Genomic DNA, 19242 nt, shown 5'->3' on the forward strand with positions numbered 1-19242 from the left:
TGTGCTTGTGTATTAATTTATAAAATTAAACTTAAAAATTTACATGAAAAGCCGTAGATTAGATTAAGAGAAAAGTGGAAATTTATTTTCTATGTTCACTTAGCCTAATGATTTTAGAACTTTATTTCTTTCTAAGATAAAGTGTAGTGTGTACATGGTATGCGCTAAAAACTTTTATATTATTTTACATAGTTACATATTACATTGAATTTGTTTATTGTTATTAAGATAGATGCAATTTTGGATTGTCATAGTTTTTTTTTGTTTTTTTTTTTTTTGTTTGTTTTTTTTGGTAGCTGTTTTCTGTTTTCGCGCGCTTTTATTTAATCGACTTCCGGAATTCTACTGTTGCTAAAATTACGTCACTTGGAGGATTTCACCGCCATCTTTAAAATAGTTCAGGAGGTCGCTGAACACCTGAACATGGTAAAGTGACTGTCTAGCACCCAAATAGAAAAGTAGCTGTGTTCGAATCCCCCAAATGTAAGTAATTCGATAATTTATTATCAGTATCGTCAAAGGCTAATGTTGTTTGTCAGGATTTTAGAAATTGACCCGAAACAAACATGCTCGGGGTCAAGGCACGAGAAAATGTCTTTAGTACAGACAAAAGTTTTTTCACTTTACAAATAGTTTTCCAATGTATTCTGTGAAGCATATCTATTTATTTTGATAATAAATTAGTCTCCATTTCTTTCTTTCAGTAGAGTTTAGCTCTTTAATTTTGTATTGCATTTTCATGATTTTGACATTTATGTATATTCAAAGGGCGGTAACTCCAATATTGACTCCACTTTTTGGGGTTGGGGGGTTGGAGGAGAATGCACAATATTTAGCAAGAAACAAACAAAAATTTTGTTTGATTATTGACGTTTAAGCAAATCATGACAAGTTTAATATAAAGTTACTGTTTAGAATGTTAGGTCAAATATTTGTGCAGTATCATATCAGAATCAGTATTTATATATTTAAACCTAAATTCACAGTAAAGTTGGTCATGAAAATTTTGAAATAAAACTTAGAGGAACAAAAATCAAAGATTAAGAATTGTGCATCTCTTGTTTTACAGAGTTGGGACTCTGGATCTTATTTTTTTTAGTATATAATAATAATATGGTAGAGTCAGAGTGCTTTATGTGTATATAAATAAAACATCTTAGAAGATAAGAGCTAATGGTAGGTTATTTTAGGAAGTGAGAATTTATAAAATTCCCTAGTTCCAACTGGAATATAAAATGGATTTTGTTATTTATACAGCATTTAAAAAATTTAATGCATCTTGATTTTCTTTCTTTATGTGAAGAAACAGCATAAGTACATAGAACAGAAAATGAAGACAGTGTACAATGATTAGATTATGTTGTGTATTACTATTATGTAATTTGTAACTGTTTATATTTTACTTGTTCATAATAAATATGGAAAGATGTAATTCAGTTAGTACTTGTATACTGATTCACATGGTACCCGCATGAATTCTACTTGAACTTGAAATTTATGTTCTTATTCAGTCTTTCTTTATGTCAAATATACAGTGTTGCAGTTGAAGATAAAGGGAACAAAAAAAATCTCTTTGTTTTCATGATAAATGTGTCCACTCCTTGTACATGTATGTATCAATAAAATGTTTGTGTACACAGTTTTCATTTAGGACTATAGGACCTGAGTAACTTTAGGGATTTTGCACCACTTAGTACTGGGGCTGGGGGCCATTAAAATTGGGAAAATTAGCAACTTTTGGGGAATTTTGGGAAAATCAATATATACATGACAGGGATAGACATTAACTTTCAGATTCAGAACTCAAACTTTGACTTGTACGAATGCCAAACTTGGTTGCCCAAAATTTAGAAAGAAGAAAACACCGGTAACTTAATATATTATTGTAAATGAAGTGTGACATATTAATTAAATAAACTGCCAGAAAAAAATGTTGATATATGCCGGTGATGCTACATTTGTAAAATACATGTACATGTATATCATTTTCCTGTCATTTACTATGCTGAAAACTCACACTACCATGCAGCATTATTCCTTAAAATTCATATTTTTAAAATTATTTTCTGTACAATCTTAATTTTGTGAATTTTGATTTTTTTCCCCCCTGAAAAACTGAAGCCATGTTATGCTTAAAGGAAAACTGTTTCCATGTTTTGAAACACACACATCCTGACCAGGATACATCCTGCGCCTAGAATAACTGTTCTAACTATTTTAGGAATGACTCTAATTCTTGGCCAAATTATTCGAGTATAACCTGGTTTGGGTCAGTTTACGCTTTATAATCCGCGAAGCGGATTATAAAACAGCGTAAACTGACCCAAACCAGGTTATACTCGAATAATTTGGCCAAGAATTAGAGTCATTCCTTATAATTTAATTCTAAAATCATTAAACAACTGTGGGTGTAAAATTTCGTTGCTTTTTATTAGTTCAAATTTGCCGCTCAATAATACAACCCTAGTAACGGAAGTGATGGGAAGCAAGGGGAGGTAAAAACTGATACATGGTCCTAGCAGCCATGTTTTTTGTTTACATGTGGTAAGGTCCGAGTTGCTGTTTGAAGCTAAAGGTAAATTTATTAAATCTGGAATTTTCCATGAATCCCGAGGACTGGAGATGAGAGGATTGCATGGATACAGACGATTCAGCTGGTTGTCAGGGGGGTGTGTCCCCATACCAAACCAGGTTATACAGAAATAATTTGTGTTCCTTTTTGGATATTAACCAATCAGAGGCTAGAATACAAACAAAATTAAATTATTCCATAATATCTAATTTCATAAGAAGAATGTTAAGAAAGTTTTCCAACGGAGAACATATTTTTGTGAAAACGGAATAACGAACCCGATATCGGAATAAATGTTCTGATTGAAAAACACTATGAACGTCTGACCAAGGGGTTCCGAATGCAGAACCTGGCGGAAATCAGTGTTCAATTTTTTTTATTAACTAATGTAAGATTTCTATTAGAAATATTCACTTGCCTGATCGGACAATTACATTGACAGTTTAACTTGCTCGAACTGAGAATTTACTTTCCCCGGGCAATTGGACAACGGGTAATGTCGATCCCTGCATGAAAACGCATCATATTTGGGGTTTGATATTACCTACATTTTTATTTTGCAATATGCAGAAGCATGAATAGCCAGTTTACTATTTATCCAAATATATGTTCTTTAATTTTGAGGGGTAATGAGTATTGGAAAAAATACATATTCAGTTGGGAAAAAAAATACCTTTTTAGCTCTACTGGTCAGAGACCAGAAGAGCTTATGCGATAGCAAGGTGTCCATCGTCCATCTGTCTGTAAACAATTTTTCAAAATGCTACTCCTCCTACAGTTTTGGTCTGATTTCAATATAACTTGGCACACAAGTAGATTAGACTTTATATCGGTTTTTGATTTCAATGAATGGTATTGCCATGGATACTAAAAATAGAAATTTCTTTGAAATTCCTTCAAAACACTACTCAGTATTGGTCTGATTTCAGTATATCTTGGCACACAAGTAGACGACACAGATACATAATTCTCTTTATCGGTTTTTGATTTCAATGAATGATGTTGCCATGGTTACTAAAAATAGAAATTTCTTTTAAATTCCTTTAAAACATGCTACTCCTCGTACAATTTTGGTCTGATTTGAATATAATTTGGCACACAAGTATACTACACGAAGATTCACAATTCTATTTATCGGTTTTTGATTTTGATGAATGGTGATGCCATGGATACTAAAAATAGACATTTCTGTGAGATTCTTTTAAAATGCTTCTCCTACAGTTTTGGTCTGATTTTAATATAACTTGGCATGCAAGTGAACTACACTTACTGGGTAGATGCATAATTAATTCTCTTTATTGATTTTTGACTTTGATGAACGGTGTTGCAATGGTTATTAAAAATAGAAATTTCTGAAAAATTCTTTTTAAAAGGCCTCTCCTCCTACAGTTTAATCTGATTGCAATAAATCTTGCAACTAAAAGAGACTAAACCAAGGATCATTATTCTATTTATTGCTGTTGCATAATTTCAAGTCCAAGTGCTACTTTTCTAAATACAAACCAGTAGAGCTTCAGTCTCATCAGAGACTTCTGGTTTGAATTGGTAATAGGGCCTTTAAACGGCTCTAATTATAGACAATCATGAGCCCTGAACTTTTTCACATATTTATTGAAGATAATCCATGATAGTAAAGGATTCCATGAAGGATGAATGGAACAATTTTGATAAATTTTCTCTAATACTAAAGTATATCTAGAGATTTGCAATATGTATTTTTTCCTTCAAGTGACTACCAAATATGTTCAAAAAAGTATCATATACAAAACTTACCTTGGATTACTAAACTTTTCTGATGAATTTCAAGTATAATAACTTAAAAAAATAATGTCAGCTTAATATTTTTTTTTTATTTGGCATCTTTAAAAAATCATTTTAAAAGATGTAAATATTGTTAATTTTAACATTCACAGTATGCAAAATCAGTTTGCTAAATCCATGAATTCATTACATCAGAGTTCATTATAACTATAAATTTTACTATGAATTGTTATTAAGAATTTTGCCGGGGATCCAAAAAAATCCGCTGTATCCATATTTTTGCTATATTCATGTTTGTATTAAACAAGTTTCACTGTAGAAATTATGAACGAACTTTAACCGTTAATAAAAAACCAGAATATTATTGTGTTAAAAAACTGTTCATACAGTTTGATGATACATAACATTGAAAATGAATTTTTATAAAGGATTAGTTTCACACTGTTATGTATATGAAAAGAATCAATGTTTAAAAACATATACCTGTGAAGAGATTTGTAAAAATTAAAGCAAGCAGGTAATCTGTTATGAAAATTTATTTTTATCTTCATTTTCAAATATTGCTTCTAACATTCTTCTTTTGTTAAGAAAAATCCCACTGTAAACAAGTTTATTCTGAAGTAGACTTAATAAGTTTCAGAGCCCTCCATTTTAATAACATTGGAGTGGCCTGTGTTAGCTTATCAGGAATTTCTGAAAAGAATGGAACTTATGCCTTCTGAAAGCAAACACCCAGAATGCATGTGGGGAAAGTATGATTATGTTATCAAAATTTGAAAAAAATCTAGAGACCTAGTATTGTGTTTCATCGACTGCTGACTCGTAAGTGCTGGGTGTCTGCACAAACATAATGAGGTTTTGTAAGCTTGTAACATACTAAGCTATTGCACACACTGCTGTTTGAAGATTTATTGATAAAGAAATCAATAGTGAATTTTATGTGCGTTTAGTTCTAGTATATGCATATTGAATATTACCAAACATGTATCTAGGCCTACAATATAAAATATATGTTTGTATTTTTTTTATTGTTTGTATTTTTTTTTTCTTCAGGTATAGATAAAAGTTGTTTTGCCTACTGATATATTTAATTTACAGATTACTGTTTGATATTATGGAGTGCAATTAAAAAAATCAAGTACTAGCCCACGGGCTAGTGGCAGCAATAAAGTTACTAGCCCCAAGTAAAAAGTTACTAGCCCAAATGCATGGGGGGAAAATTAACAACTAATATTGAAAAAAATAGATTTATTGTTGAAAAGTCAGGGTTTTAAGGTCATTATTTTTAGAATTAAAGTTTAATTCTCACTAGTAAAATTGGATCATGTATAAATTAATAATTATTAGGGATGTCAACGAATAGTCGACTATTCGACTGTCAGTCGAATGGACCGACGATCGAATAATGAAACGACATTCGAATATTATAATTTTAAAAAAAATGCAATAAAAGAGTGATAACGATATGGAATTCTCATTTCAAAATTGAGAAACCGTCTTTCCTCGGAGACAGTTGATAAGATAATTTTCCTCTACAAAAAACTTGATTTTCCATGTGCGTATAGAAAGTACAGTAATTATAAATGCTTCACTACCGCGAGAATTAATTATCTACCAGTTACTGCTTGTGTTGTTTTTGTAATAAATCAACCATCAATATATATCTGGGCTTTGTTTGTAAAATAATTAATGGGACTTGATTTTATACGATGTACCAATTATCTTTTATTTTAAGATTGCTCAAATGCGAGGAACATGTGACATGTTTTGACGCTTCGATAATTATTTGAACAATTTGCTTGCATTTTAAATTGTTCATAATAAGGGCATTTTGATAGCCAGAACAATCAATAAATGAATAAGCAGTAACTAACTGTTTAACAATTTAACAGCCACCTGGCGTTTGGATAGTGTGAGATTACCCCCCCCCCCCTCCTTAATTTATTTCACAATAAGCTTTAAAAAATATCGGCTAGCAAATTTTGAATGCTAACTAAAATAAAAACTAACTGCATGTACAGACCAACTTATGAATTCGATTGATGGGGAAATCATGAATTTAGGAATATTAGATTTCTAAATTTATTTCATATAATCTTGCTATCCAACGTTACGCGCTGCATTAATTTTTATGTTACTTTTTAAACAGATTAAGGGTTTTTGAGTTATAAATTCGTCATGTACCAGTGAAGTTTGAAATAAAATTTTATTTTCAGAAAATGTTCCGAATATTCAACTATCGTTCGAATAATGCAATCGAATAATCGACTAAGAAAAATAAATATTTTGACATCCCTAATAATTATGATAGAAAATAAAAATGAATTTAAAATTTTTTTTCCCCTTTTTCTGTGCTTTGCACTAGCTCATCTAAAACGAAAAGAAATCATTTTCTTTCATCTTAAATTAATAAATACACTGGAAATATATTTTATGTAAATCACATAACACTTATCTTTCAGTTGATTGAGTTATCGTAAATAATTTAATGAGATATCTGCCTTTATTTACCATAAACACATGAATGGAGGAAATTTGGAGTAGAAAAAATGATTGTTTTTGGAAGTAAATAAGTCAGGATGTGCTGCAAAATGGATAATATTATGGAGATTTACGAACAAAAGGAGCATGCTGCCTGGAAATTTTTTATTGGTTGGGAAGTTAATAGCAAAAAATGATTGAAAATACCAGTAGTGATTTTCATATATTACATTGACATTTTTAATTTTCAATAGCCCACGGGGCTACCTGCATGCAGAAAACCACTAGCCTGACCCCAAAAAATGGTAGCCCCGGGCGTCAGCAATGCTAATTGCACACCCCTGTGGAGTGGATATTAATTTATTCACATGTTGCATATATTTGAATAGAAAAATTCCATTGCTTTTTATTTTTGTAAGAATTATATCTTAAATACATTGAACCAGTATGGCTCATGTGCAGGTTCAAAGCTCAAGAATTATACTGAGCTGTAAGACATATAGTGATATACTCAAACCCCCCCCCCCCCCCCCCCCAAAAAAAAAGACAGTACAGTAATCTAAACAGGAATCTGTTTTGTAGTAGTGACCTCAAATGCTGTAGAATTTCCTTTGTCATTGTCAAACAAACATGTCATAAATACTGGTACAGACAATGTAGCTTTTTTCCCCACAATTTACTTAATACTGAAGCTGTCTTCATAAAACTTTTTAGCTAAAGAAATAAATAAGACAATTTTATGAAATTAAGTGGAGGTCTTACTAAGCTCTGTGAGTTTGATTATTATGATGCAATTATGAACTATAATAAAAATTTCATTATCATTTAATCCTTCAAATTATTTAGTATGGTTTCTTGTAGTAGCATTGTACAGTCAGGATAGGTAAGATGTAAACTTTAAAGCTTGCAGTCTATCAAAATGTGTACTGTTAAAGATTTTTTTTCCCTTGTATTTTCAAGGGGGAAAAGAATGAGAAGGCAAGAAAAATTCAGATGCATAATGTTTTCTTTGAAAAGTTTCCTAAAAGAATATTTTCATATATTTTAAACCTCTTGCATGTCCTGACTTCAAATTTAATACTTAAATTTTAAGGACAGTAAATTATCTTTTTCTCTGACTAAATTACAAAATTCTTGGCATTTTTTTAACCTGCTGGAAAGCACAATGAAACGAATTGCTCTTGATGGATTGTCCATTGGAGGCTTTCAGAATTTATTCTCTAGCACTATGTGGACCCCATGATGTGCTTTCTATAATGAGAGGCAATTATTTGCTCTGAGTTGGAAAGTTTACCTTATCATGAAGTTGTATTTTTTTTAATTATGGAAATAGCACAAGAGTAAATAGCATTGAATTGTTTATTATTCAGTGCTGGGGAGAAATTTAGAAAACTAAGGATCACTGACCAATATAACCAGCAATGATGAATAGAGATCATTGTTCTTGTAAAGTCTACATTGTCAAAATGAAATTCAAAAGCAACAATTTTCTGTCAATTTTCAAAAAGGAAAATCTTTTGGGAATGACACCTTAATGTACTTTAATTATGTTCCCCAAACGAAGTTTGGGAACATATTGTTTTTACTCTGTTTCTTATTATTATTATTATTATTAAGGTCTTCCGTTTCAGACGGAAGACCTTATAGTGATTCTACTGTTTATTATTATTATTATTTTTTTCCCAATTTTTGTCCAAGCGATTTCTCAGAGATGGCTCGATGGATTTTCTTGAAACTTTCAGGGATTATGACAAATAAAATAAACTAAAAACATTTTAAGGATTTTGCAAAATTTACTTCCGGTCGTTAGATATGTCCGATTTCCGTTTTTTTTTTAAAGAGATCATGTCCGGACGATATCTCAGAAACGGTTAAAGATTAAGACCTCAAACTTTCAGGGATTATAGATCATGACAAGTACGTTTGCAGAATATGTTTAAATTTGTCAGCCGTCACTTCCGGTCGTCACAGGAAGTGATCAAAGAAATCGAAAATTTCAACTTTTCTTATTTTAATTAAATCTTGCATCACATTATTGCATCTGTTTCGCAGTTTCGAAATATTATGGTCCCACCGGAAACAGAAACGTCAACTTCTGGTTATAAGCGAAGAACTACATAATTTGAGTATTTTACTTTCCAATAAATATCGCTTATAGATGAAGTATTTGAAATGATTTTTAGATATGTTATTTAGACTGCAAATGTCTAGAGTAACGTCAAATATCTTGGTAAAATTCACTTCCGGTCGCATGTTTTACTGTCCGCAAAATAAGAACTTGTCAAAGTGAGATCTCAGAAACGGTAAGAGATTAAGACATCAAACTTATATGAGTAATAGAACTTAATGAGTAGGCAAAACCCTTTGGGTTAATAGCGTCAGCCGTTACTTCCGGTTGTTACAGGAAGTGATCAAAGAAATCAAAAATTTAAACTTTTCTCTTTTGAAATAAAACTTTCATCATATAATTGAGTCTCTTTCTCAGTTTCTATATGTGTTGGTCTCACTGGAAACAAAAAACGACAACTTCCGGTTATAAGAGAGAAACTATGTAATTGGTATTTTTAACTTTCCCAATAATATCACTTATTGATAAAGTTTTTGAAATGATTTTTACATATATTATTGAGACTGCAATTGTCTAGTGTGAAGTCAACCATCTTAGCAAAATGCACTTCCGGTCACGTGTTTTTCTGTCCTCAAATTGAGATTTTGTTAACCTAATTGCTCAAAAACAGTATATAACTGAAGTATAAAACTTTCAGAACTGATAGTCAGTCACCAGTTTATCTACATCATGCAAAAATCGTACGTTGCCGTCATTTCCGGTCGTGAAGGAAGCGATGCAAAAAAGTGAATTTTTAAAGTTTTTTTCTTTTTACAGAAATGTTTGGCTAATGCAGACGTTAGATAGATCATGACCATGCAAATTATTTTCATCGGAAGTGCCAACCGAAAAACAAGAAGTTGTCTCAAACATGAGTAGTTTTTCATGGAAACTTTTAGGGATGATCAGTTGTGAATAATTTAGGTGTAGAATGAACATTTTATTCGTTTGGAGCACTTTCGTTCATGACGAAGTACATAAAGAAAACAGAAAAGTAATTCCGTTTGTTTTTATCTGTATTTACATATCTTTGGAAGCCTTGTGATAACTTTTGTTAATTATTTAGAGTAATCTTATTGAGAAAATTGTTTTTTTTTTTCAAAAAAGTCAAGAAAACGGAAGACCTGTTATTGCCTAGGCAATAAGTATCTAGTTATTATTATTATTCTTTTTTTCTACTTTCTTCTCCGGTACTTTTTTGTCCGGGAGTGTTCTCATAGAACCACTCATCCGATTGACATGAAACCTTTTTAGGGTTAATAGGCATGTTGTGTAGGTGTTCGGAACGAAGGTCATTTTGCGCGCACATGCATGCACGTGCACGCGCGTGCAATGAGTGAAATGACTGATATACTTGATGAAGCCGTAACTTTTGTATTTCTTGATGAATTGCTTTGAAACTCAAAATATAAAGATATATTAGTAGTCTAGATAAGATAACGTGGTCAAATTAGCGTGAACTCACGCGCATGCACGTGCGCTCTTCTCTGATTGGCTGATACAAAAATCTCAATAATTTCCTTGTTTTTTCACAAAATACTTTGAAATTTAGAATATAAGTATATATCAGAAGGTGCTACAACATGGTATATAGGAAATTTCTTGAAAACACGCGCATGCAGGTGTGCTGCAATCTGATTGGTTGAAACTTTAAATGTCTATAACTCCCTTGGTTTTCAACAAAACAGGACGAAATTTACGACATGGATAGGCACATAGAGCTCCTACAATATGATACTATCAAAATTGAATGCAAGGCCATGCATGCGCGTACGCTGATTTCTGATTGGCTAATACTTAAAGGGTTACATCTCTCTTATTTTTCAATGAAATTCTTTAATATTTAACACAAATGTATGTATTGTGAGACACTATAAGAAAATTAATGTGAAAAATGTATAAAACATGTGCAAGCACATGCGCTGAAATTTGATTGGCTAATACCTATATGGCTATATCGGAGTAGTTTTCCAATGAAATACCCTTAAAAATAAAGTATCCATTTATATTACAAAAGTATTGTCTAATTCATTGAAGCTTGTAGGGAATGGGGCATCATAAGGGATTGGGGAGCCGTTTGGGGAACATCTGTAACGGTTCCCGTTACAATTAGCACTAGTTGGTTTTATTATAAGGTGGTTTTTTGTGATTAGAAATGAATGCATTGTTGGGAAAGAGGTTTTGCTAACTAAATAAAAATGAAGGTAAATAATCTTGGCCAAGGGTCTTTGCACAGAATAGGAAATGAACACGTGGAGTGAAAAAATAAAACAGAAATTTCGAGTGATAAGCTATCCACATGGAGGCATATTTTTGTCTGAAGCAGGGATAATCAGCCTGTTGAACTAGGAACTGTGCTTCCATGAACTATTTAAAAAAACAAAACTAAACTAAAGGCATCATCCATGACATTGTTTTTTGGACATCTTAATGCAGAGAAAAGCCGGAGCTTTTCCCTTCCCTACAAAACATGTGTCTGCAAAAGTAGTAAACTAAGATAAGGGAACTGCATTTTGGTAATAAAACTGAATATGTATGCATGTACAGAATAACTTAAATGATCTTAATAGGTGTATCTTCTATATTCCAACCAGAGATAGAGGTTTTGTGAATTCTGTATAGCTATAACATGTTTAGTCAAACTGCAAGGTCAAGAGATCAAAAATGTTGTTACCCAAAAGAAAGGACTTGTGTCAATGGATATACCTGGTAAATATGAAAGCCTAAGCACCAACCATTCAAAAGTTATGGTCAATGTTAATGTTTTCTAAAAGTGGGTCAAACTCCAAGGTCAAAAGGTCAAAATGGTACACAGGGAAAGACCTTGTCATAAGAAATACTCCTGCAAAATATATAAGTCCTAGCACTAACTGTTCAAAAGTTATGGGGAAGGTTAAAGTTTTTTAAAATTAGGTCAAACTCCAAGGTCAATGTCAAAGGTCAAAATTGTTGGTATACAAAGAAAGGTCTTGTCACAAGAAATATACCTGTGAAATTTGAAAGCCCTAGTACTTACTGTTCAAAAGATATAACAGAAGTTAAGGTTTTTTAAAAGTTGGTCAAACTCTAAGGTCAAGGTTAAAAGGTCAAACTCTAAGGTCAGAAATCTTAAAACCCATGAAAAGGTTTTGTCACGATGAATACACGTGAAATATGAAAGCCCTAGCACCAACTGTTAAAAAGTTATGACCAAGGTTAAAGTTGGGTAAATTTTTGCAAAAGTAGGTCAAACTATAAGGTCAAGGTCGCAGTTTTCTCGGCAACTACTCATCACAGGTGCTTGAAATCTTAGCACACTCTTTGTTTAGGCATGCCATATGGTGGGATTCATTTTTGTACGAATCCAATGTCAACTTCCTGTTTATCCATGTGTCTGTCCGTACCATACATAACTAATTTTGTCGCTTTTTTCTCAGCAACTACTCATTGCAGAGGCTTGAAATTTTATCACACTCTTTATTTAAGCATGCTATATGGTTGGATTCATTTTTATACGAATCTGATGTCAACTTCCTGTTTATCTGTGCATCTGTCCGTACCATACATAACAAATTTTTGTCGCACTTTTCTTAGCAATTACTCATTGCAGATGTATGAAATTTTAGCACACTGTTTGTTTAGGCATGCCATATGGTGGGATTTATTTTGTATGAATCCGATGTCAATCTGATGTCAACTTCATGTTTATCCCTGTGTCTGTCTGTAACTGAACTTGTGTACATTTACATCAGAGTATATATCCACATCAAAGCGGGGGTATTACTAGTGAGCATTGGCTCACCGACTTCTTGTTTTTAATTGTTTACCCTGACTTTGGAGTATGACCTACTTTTGAAAATCTTTATACTTGGCCATAACTTTTGAATGGTTGGTGCTTTCACATTTTATATGTACATTCCTTTTGACAAGACATTCCTTTGGTACCAGGATTTTTAGGTCACCTGAGTCACTCAGGTGACCTATTGCTATCTGTTTTTGTCCGTCGTCGTGCGTCGTCCGTCGTGCGTTAACTTTTGAACATTTTTAACTTCTTCTCTAAAACCGCTCAACCAATTTCAACCAAATTTGGTATATAGCATCTATGGGTGAAGGGAAACATAAATTGTGAATTTCATGATCCCTGCCCCCCTGGGGCCTGAGGGGTGGGGCTAAAACCACCAAAATTAATGCAATCTTTAAAAATCTTCTTTACTCCTGGACATCAAGCAGTCAAACTGTTGGCATCATTGTAATAAGCATGGAGCCCTCTACCAAAATTGTGAAATTTATGGCCCCAGGGTCAGGGGTTCTGGCCCCAGGGTGGGACTATATAGATCATATAGTGAAAGTGCATTATTTCTTTGAAAATCTTCTTCTCTGCTCCTGGGTATTAAATAAAGTTACTAAGTACATAGTTATGATGAGCAAGAGTGCCTCTTCCAAAATTGTGAAATTCATGGCCCCAGGGTCAGGGGTTCTGGTGTTAGGGCGGGGCTCTATAGATTATATAGTGAAAATGCATTAATTCTTTGAAAATCTTTTTCTCTGCTCCTGGGTATTAAATAAAGTAACTAAGTACATAGTTATGATGAGCAAAAGTGCCTTTTCAAAAATTGTGAATTTCATGGCCCCAGGGTCAGGGGTTCTGGTGTTAGGGCGGGACTCTATAGATTATATAGTGAAAATGCATTAATTCTTTGAAAATCTTCTTCTCTGCTTCTGGATATTAAATAAAGTAACTAAGTACATAGTTATGATGAGCAAGAGTACCTCTTCCAAAATTGTGAATTTCATGGCCCCAGGGTCAGGGGTTCTGGTGTTAGGGCGGGGCTCTATTGACTATATGGTGAAAATGCATTAAATCTTTGAAAATCTTCTCCTCTGCTCCTGGGCATTAAGGTGATAAACTAAGTACATAGTTAAGATGAGGAGGTGGGCCTCTTCCAGAATTGTGAAAGCCATGGCCCCTGGGTCAGGGGTTCTGGTGTTAGGGCAGGGCTCTTTTGATTATATAGTGAAAATGCTTTAATTCTTTGAAAATCTTCTTCTCTGCTCCTGGGTATTATTTAAACAAACTAAGTACATGATTATGATGCATAAGGATGCCTTTTCAATAATTGTGAATTTCTTGGCCCCAGGGTTAGGGGTTTTGGTGTTAGGGCGGGGCTCTATTGATTATATAGTGAAAATGCATTGATTCTTTGAGAATCTTTTTCTCTGCTACTGGAGATTATTTAAACAAACTAAGTGCATGGTTATGATGCATAAGGATGCCTTTTCAAAAATTGTGAATTTCATGGCCCCAGGGTCAGGGGTTCTGGTGTTAGGGCGGGACTCTATAGATTATATAGTGAAAATGCATTGATTCTTTGAAAATCTTCTTCTCTGCTACTGGAGATTATATAAACAAACTAAGTGCATGATTATGATAGACAAGGATGCTTCTTCCAAAATTTTTAAATATATGGCCTCAGTTTTTGGGGTTCTTGAGGAGGGGGGGGGGGGCTCTATTGATTATATAGTGAAAAAGCATGAATTCTATTAATCATTAATTAATCCTGTCTGCTCCTTAGTGTTGAGCTGATAAATAAATTGCTTAGCTATGATGAAAATGGGAGCTTCGAACAGAATTTTTAAATCTTGTGGTCCTAGGGTCAGGGGTTCTGGCATAACGGGGGGGGGGGGGGGGGGGGGGGGGCTTTTGATAATATAGTGGAAAAGTGTTAATTCTTTGAAGTCCATAGTTATGATGATGAGGGTAACTCTTCCAAATTTGTAAATTTCTTGACCCTTGGTCTTGGGTTCTGGTGTCAGGGTAAGGCTTTGTTGAATCTGTAGTGAAAATGCATTGTACCTGTGAAATTCTTCTCTGCTTCTGGGCATATTGGAAGCAAACTGAGTTTAAATGATATGAGTAAGCATATTTCTACCAGATTTTTAAACATCTGGACCATTGGTCTAAGCATTCTGGTCCTGGGCAGGGCTCTATTAATTTGTATTCTACTGAGAGAAGTAGACCTGTAAGTAATAGACAAATAAAAATGAGACAAAAACAACTTATCTTATTAAAAGTTCTTCAAAGACCATAAGAGAAGTCAATGCTAGAGGTCTTAATATGGGTTTAAAAATAGTACAGAAGCACTAATAGTTTGTTAATAGTCTGCATAGTGTTAAGTGGGGGACAGATTAGAACTTAATTTATGAGTTGATACTGAATACTACACTAATTATTTTGTTGATCCTGATCTTCCTACTTCTCTTGCTTTAGGGCAACAAAGCTTCAACTATCAGTGTATTTAACTTCTAAATTGTTGTATTATACTCAGGTGACCGTTAAGGCCCTTGGGCCTCTTGTTACCTTTTGGCCTTGACCTTAGAGTTTTACCTACTTTTGAAAATCCTCAACCATTGTCACAACTTTTGAACGTTTGGTGCTATGGCTTTCATATTTTACATGTGTATTCCTTGTGACAAGACCTTTCTTTGGGTACCATTTTAACCTCATGACCTTCTCCTTGAAGTTTGACCTACTTTTGAAAATCTTTAACCTTGGCCCTGAGTTGCCATATTTGGGCATCAGTGTTTCACAAATTGTCAAAGGATATAAGCTTGCCAAGTGGAATTAGAGAGTTGGAAAAAACCTGATACTAGTAACTAAGAGTACATTTTGTGGAACCTTTTTCTCCCTTTGCAAAACTGAATTTCTTCAAAGTTTATGTACATTATTACTTCACACAGATCTCAACATTCAGTCAAATGCTGCACAAATCATGGCAACCAATCAGGCTTACTAGGAGATCTATAACATGTTAGAGAGAAACAAAAAAAATAAAATAAAAAAGAATTGACACTGTTTGATAGTGATTAAACATATAGCAGCAATGGAAGAATTATAAATTAATAATGAATGGATTTTGTGTTATTTCAATTTTAGTTCTAGTAGCTACATTCAATGACGGAATTTTGAAGAAATTGCTTTTATGATGATTTTGCATGTAAAATTCAAATGCCTACAAAACATAACTTGTATTTAGAAGACAATGGAGACACTGCGTCTGAATCACTGGATGACCATTACATCACAGTTGACAAAGATAGGAGAAAATAGTTACTAGGTCTCAGTCATTTTATAAAATGATAACATTTACATTCAGTCTAACTGTAATCAGACATTACAGGGTAACAATTGGTCTGGAGATCTATGTTAGTATTGTCATGTTGGGTCCCTTATCAGCCCCTCTATCTGCTAGGTAATGGTAAGGTGGTGTACAATGGGATAAACCTGCAATCCCTTCACAGATAGGCACATAATCATAGGAGATTTCTCCACCTCTAGGCATCACTATTTCCTCAGCATAGTCCTGATTAGTGGTCAAGATAGAGTTATCTGCCCTAGTAATGCAGTGTCTGTCTTGGCAACTTCCTTTGCTATGTCAGGGATAATTCCCATGTTTCCTGGTCTAAACACCACAGCTCAATTACATTGGTGTCCTCTGCCATACTGAAGATGTAATTGAGAAAATTGATGTATTGTTAAAAGATTGAAGACTTTTTATGAACATTGATTTTTTTTTTATAGAGAATTCAGTTAGTTTATTTGTAGTAAAGAAAGCTGCAAGGATAGCAAAGCTGACAATAGAGGAATTTTTATGTGAAGATTTTTTTTAAAAAAATTTTATATAACAAGAATATACATATTAGATGTGACTTATCTAAATGCTTTATGCTTATGATAGTGTACATGTATCTACATAAAGTCAAGGATTGAAATGTAAAATCTTGAGACCATATTGTACAACTACTCTACTCTTTAAGTCATTGGTAGATTCATAAATTAATTCATAGCTGTTGACCTTGTATGAAGAAGCAGCACGATTTGCCATTTCAGATGCATGTTTTCAAGCTGATTAGAAGAATATGAATAACTAAAATTATTATTATAAAATATCTATGTTTGTGTAATAATTATGTAGGGTTTTCTGCAAGCAGTAAGAGAGAAATATTTTAAATACATGAATGAACAGGAACATTTGCACTAGAATTATGAGCTATCTCAACTTGAAAACTTGAAAATTGACTTTGAGTGAAATAAGTTTTAGCTTGAAGTTTACTGTTTATATTATTTATTTCTGTTAGAAAACTTCAGTACTTGATTAATATTTTACTTGCTTTTTAGTGGTATTATGAAAAAATAAACGTAATTTTAATAAAACGTTATTAGTGAAGGTCTTCAGAGATTTCGGAGTCAGGAATATGTGCTGGTGCTATATAGGATGGGTTACATACCAGACATCTAAATACTCGGTAGTAAAAGAGTGGGAATATATTGGGAGGAAAAGTCCACTTTGTATTATATAAATATTACTTTTATATACCAAGATAACAATAATGTGTACAAACAAATCAAAGCTAAAAGAAGGATATAGGGAGAAGAGTTTATCTAATCTGAATCTGATAGAACATAGTCATACTTTGTGTTGGGCATAATTTCATGCTGTAAATTATTCTACAGTACCTGGAGTGCTTTAAGGAGACACACATCTGAAAGTTTGTCTGGCCTTCTTGAGAGGTACAGAAAAATACCAAATGTTATTTGTTCTCACTGTGCCAAAACTCGTATATCAATATACAATTTCAAACTCGACAGGTTAATGTCGTAGGATTTAAGCAGAGGTCAGGCAGAAAATTTACCTGTATGTGTACCTGGAATACAGTATTGTTCGGATCCATACCTGTCACTCTGTGACTTGTAGGGCGGAGAAGGTTTGTGACCCTGATTTTCAAGGGTCGCTGCACCTAGATTCTTTTTTGGGCAGTTTTAAATGGAAGCCAGAAGGAGTAGAACTCTGTACCGCGTGTTAGATTTCATAAATAAGAACCCTGAGCTGTTTCGCTGATTTGTGTAGTGCTCTGGTAAAAAAGCATTCTCATTGATAATGGAGCATACCTACTTCTAACCAATGTCTACAGGAAATAGCACACTGAATGTAAAAATGTGTGGCTTTAATGGTTTCTGGTTTTTTGTTGCTATTAGGTGAATGATTCCTGCACGTGATTTTTTTTATTTTTTTCTGGGGCTGAGTGCAGATAACTGGAGATATTTTTTCTTGTGACTTAAGTGTAGAAAACTAGTGGTGTACATGTATTTCTACCAGGATTCCAGTGTATAGAGTTTTTATTGCCCACAGCTCCACTGATAGCATCATTTCTTATACTTGAAAGAAGGTTAATTAGAGAAACGTTTATAGAATGTCATTTCTTCTACTTTCTGAGGAGAGACCTGGTAAGTGGTGCCTTTTTGCAGTATTTTTTTTTCTCTCTCTTGGAAATGCTCAACCACAAATGTTGTAAATAATGATTATGCTATTTATTATCATGATTTTAGATTTTGCTCAGAATATCACCTAGTTATCTTCTGTTGTGAGTGTAGAAAAAGAGTGTTTCGTGGAATTTTGATGTCTGTTTTTGAATTCATTAAAAAATGTATGCCTGAATTTAATGAATGTGAATTTGCATAAGGTGACAGGCATTCTGTTGGTTGTGTTATGATTAATATAATGTTCTTTTGTTAAGAAGCTCGGCTATGTATCTGGAGGAGCGTTTAACTCAGGTAGATGGTCTCATTTATTTTCTTCACTGCTGCCTTTCATGATTCATACGTATGCCCTGAATGAAGGTACTGTTCTACTCATTATTCAAAGTATTGATAAATTTTTCGGAATATTCGGCAAATGGGATAATTCGTTCAAAAGTCAATTTATTATCTTCCTTAGGCCTCCGTGTTACATTTTGTTTGTGGCGTAAAAGTTTATTAATGTTATCAAAGGTGATTGTGGCTCTTTTGTCTTTTTTTTTTTTTTTTTTTTTTGCTATGAGTGTATTGATACAAAGATTACTTGGAGTATATTATGTTGAAGTTAGATAAATATCAGAGAAATGTCATCATGATAGAGTGTTAGAATTACTCTCTCAAAATCATATATATACCCAATGTATTTTATAGAAATAATTTTTTTGTATTTTTTTTTTTAGAAATATTAAGATATCTTAATCCCAACCATGAAAATTATACCATATACATGTATTTATAATTCCTAGCCATCTTGTAGAATATTCATTTTCTTCAATAACCTCATAAAACCAAACATCCCTATCATTATTGTGTGATTTCTACCCTTTGGGTTAACGTGTAATAAATTCTGTTGTGCAAGGATACTTTTATTACAACTTTGCAGGACAATTTTTAATTTTTTTTTTCATTAAGTGCTCTAGTTTTCTTTTTACTAAAATGAGCACTATTTTCATGCTCGGAAGATTAAAAAAAAAATGGAAATCAATTAAC

At 33.0% G+C, this 19242-nt stretch overlaps 1 protein-coding gene across 5 annotated transcripts in view; it reads left to right on the plus strand.

Moving 5' to 3' along the window:
* Window positions 1–377: 377 nt before the first annotated feature.
* LOC133189015 (uncharacterized) overlaps window positions 378–19242 on the plus strand; it is a 51904-nt gene continuing 33039 nt past the window's right edge. Inside the window, exon 1 of one of the 5 annotated variants that reach the window (XM_061324482.1) lies at window positions 378–487. Coding sequence is in view for 1 of the 5 variants with exons in the window: in XM_061324462.1 (XP_061180446.1) it covers window positions 482–483 (2 nt within the window). In the remaining 4 variants the exon portion in view is untranslated. Of the gene's footprint in view, window positions 488–17522; window positions 17664–17912; window positions 18184–18354; window positions 18577–19242 lie in introns of those variants that run through there. The other 4 variants (XM_061324462.1, XM_061324488.1, XM_061324468.1 and 1 more) reach the window with 4 other exon arrangements.

Source organism: Saccostrea echinata, unplaced genomic scaffold (genome assembly GCF_033153115.1).
Source record: "Saccostrea echinata isolate AGI-Se365-2 ecotype Australia unplaced genomic scaffold, CSIRO_AGI_Sech_v1 ptg000001l, whole genome shotgun sequence".
NCBI classification, from domain to species: Eukaryota; Metazoa; Mollusca; class Bivalvia; order Ostreida; family Ostreidae; genus Saccostrea; species Saccostrea echinata.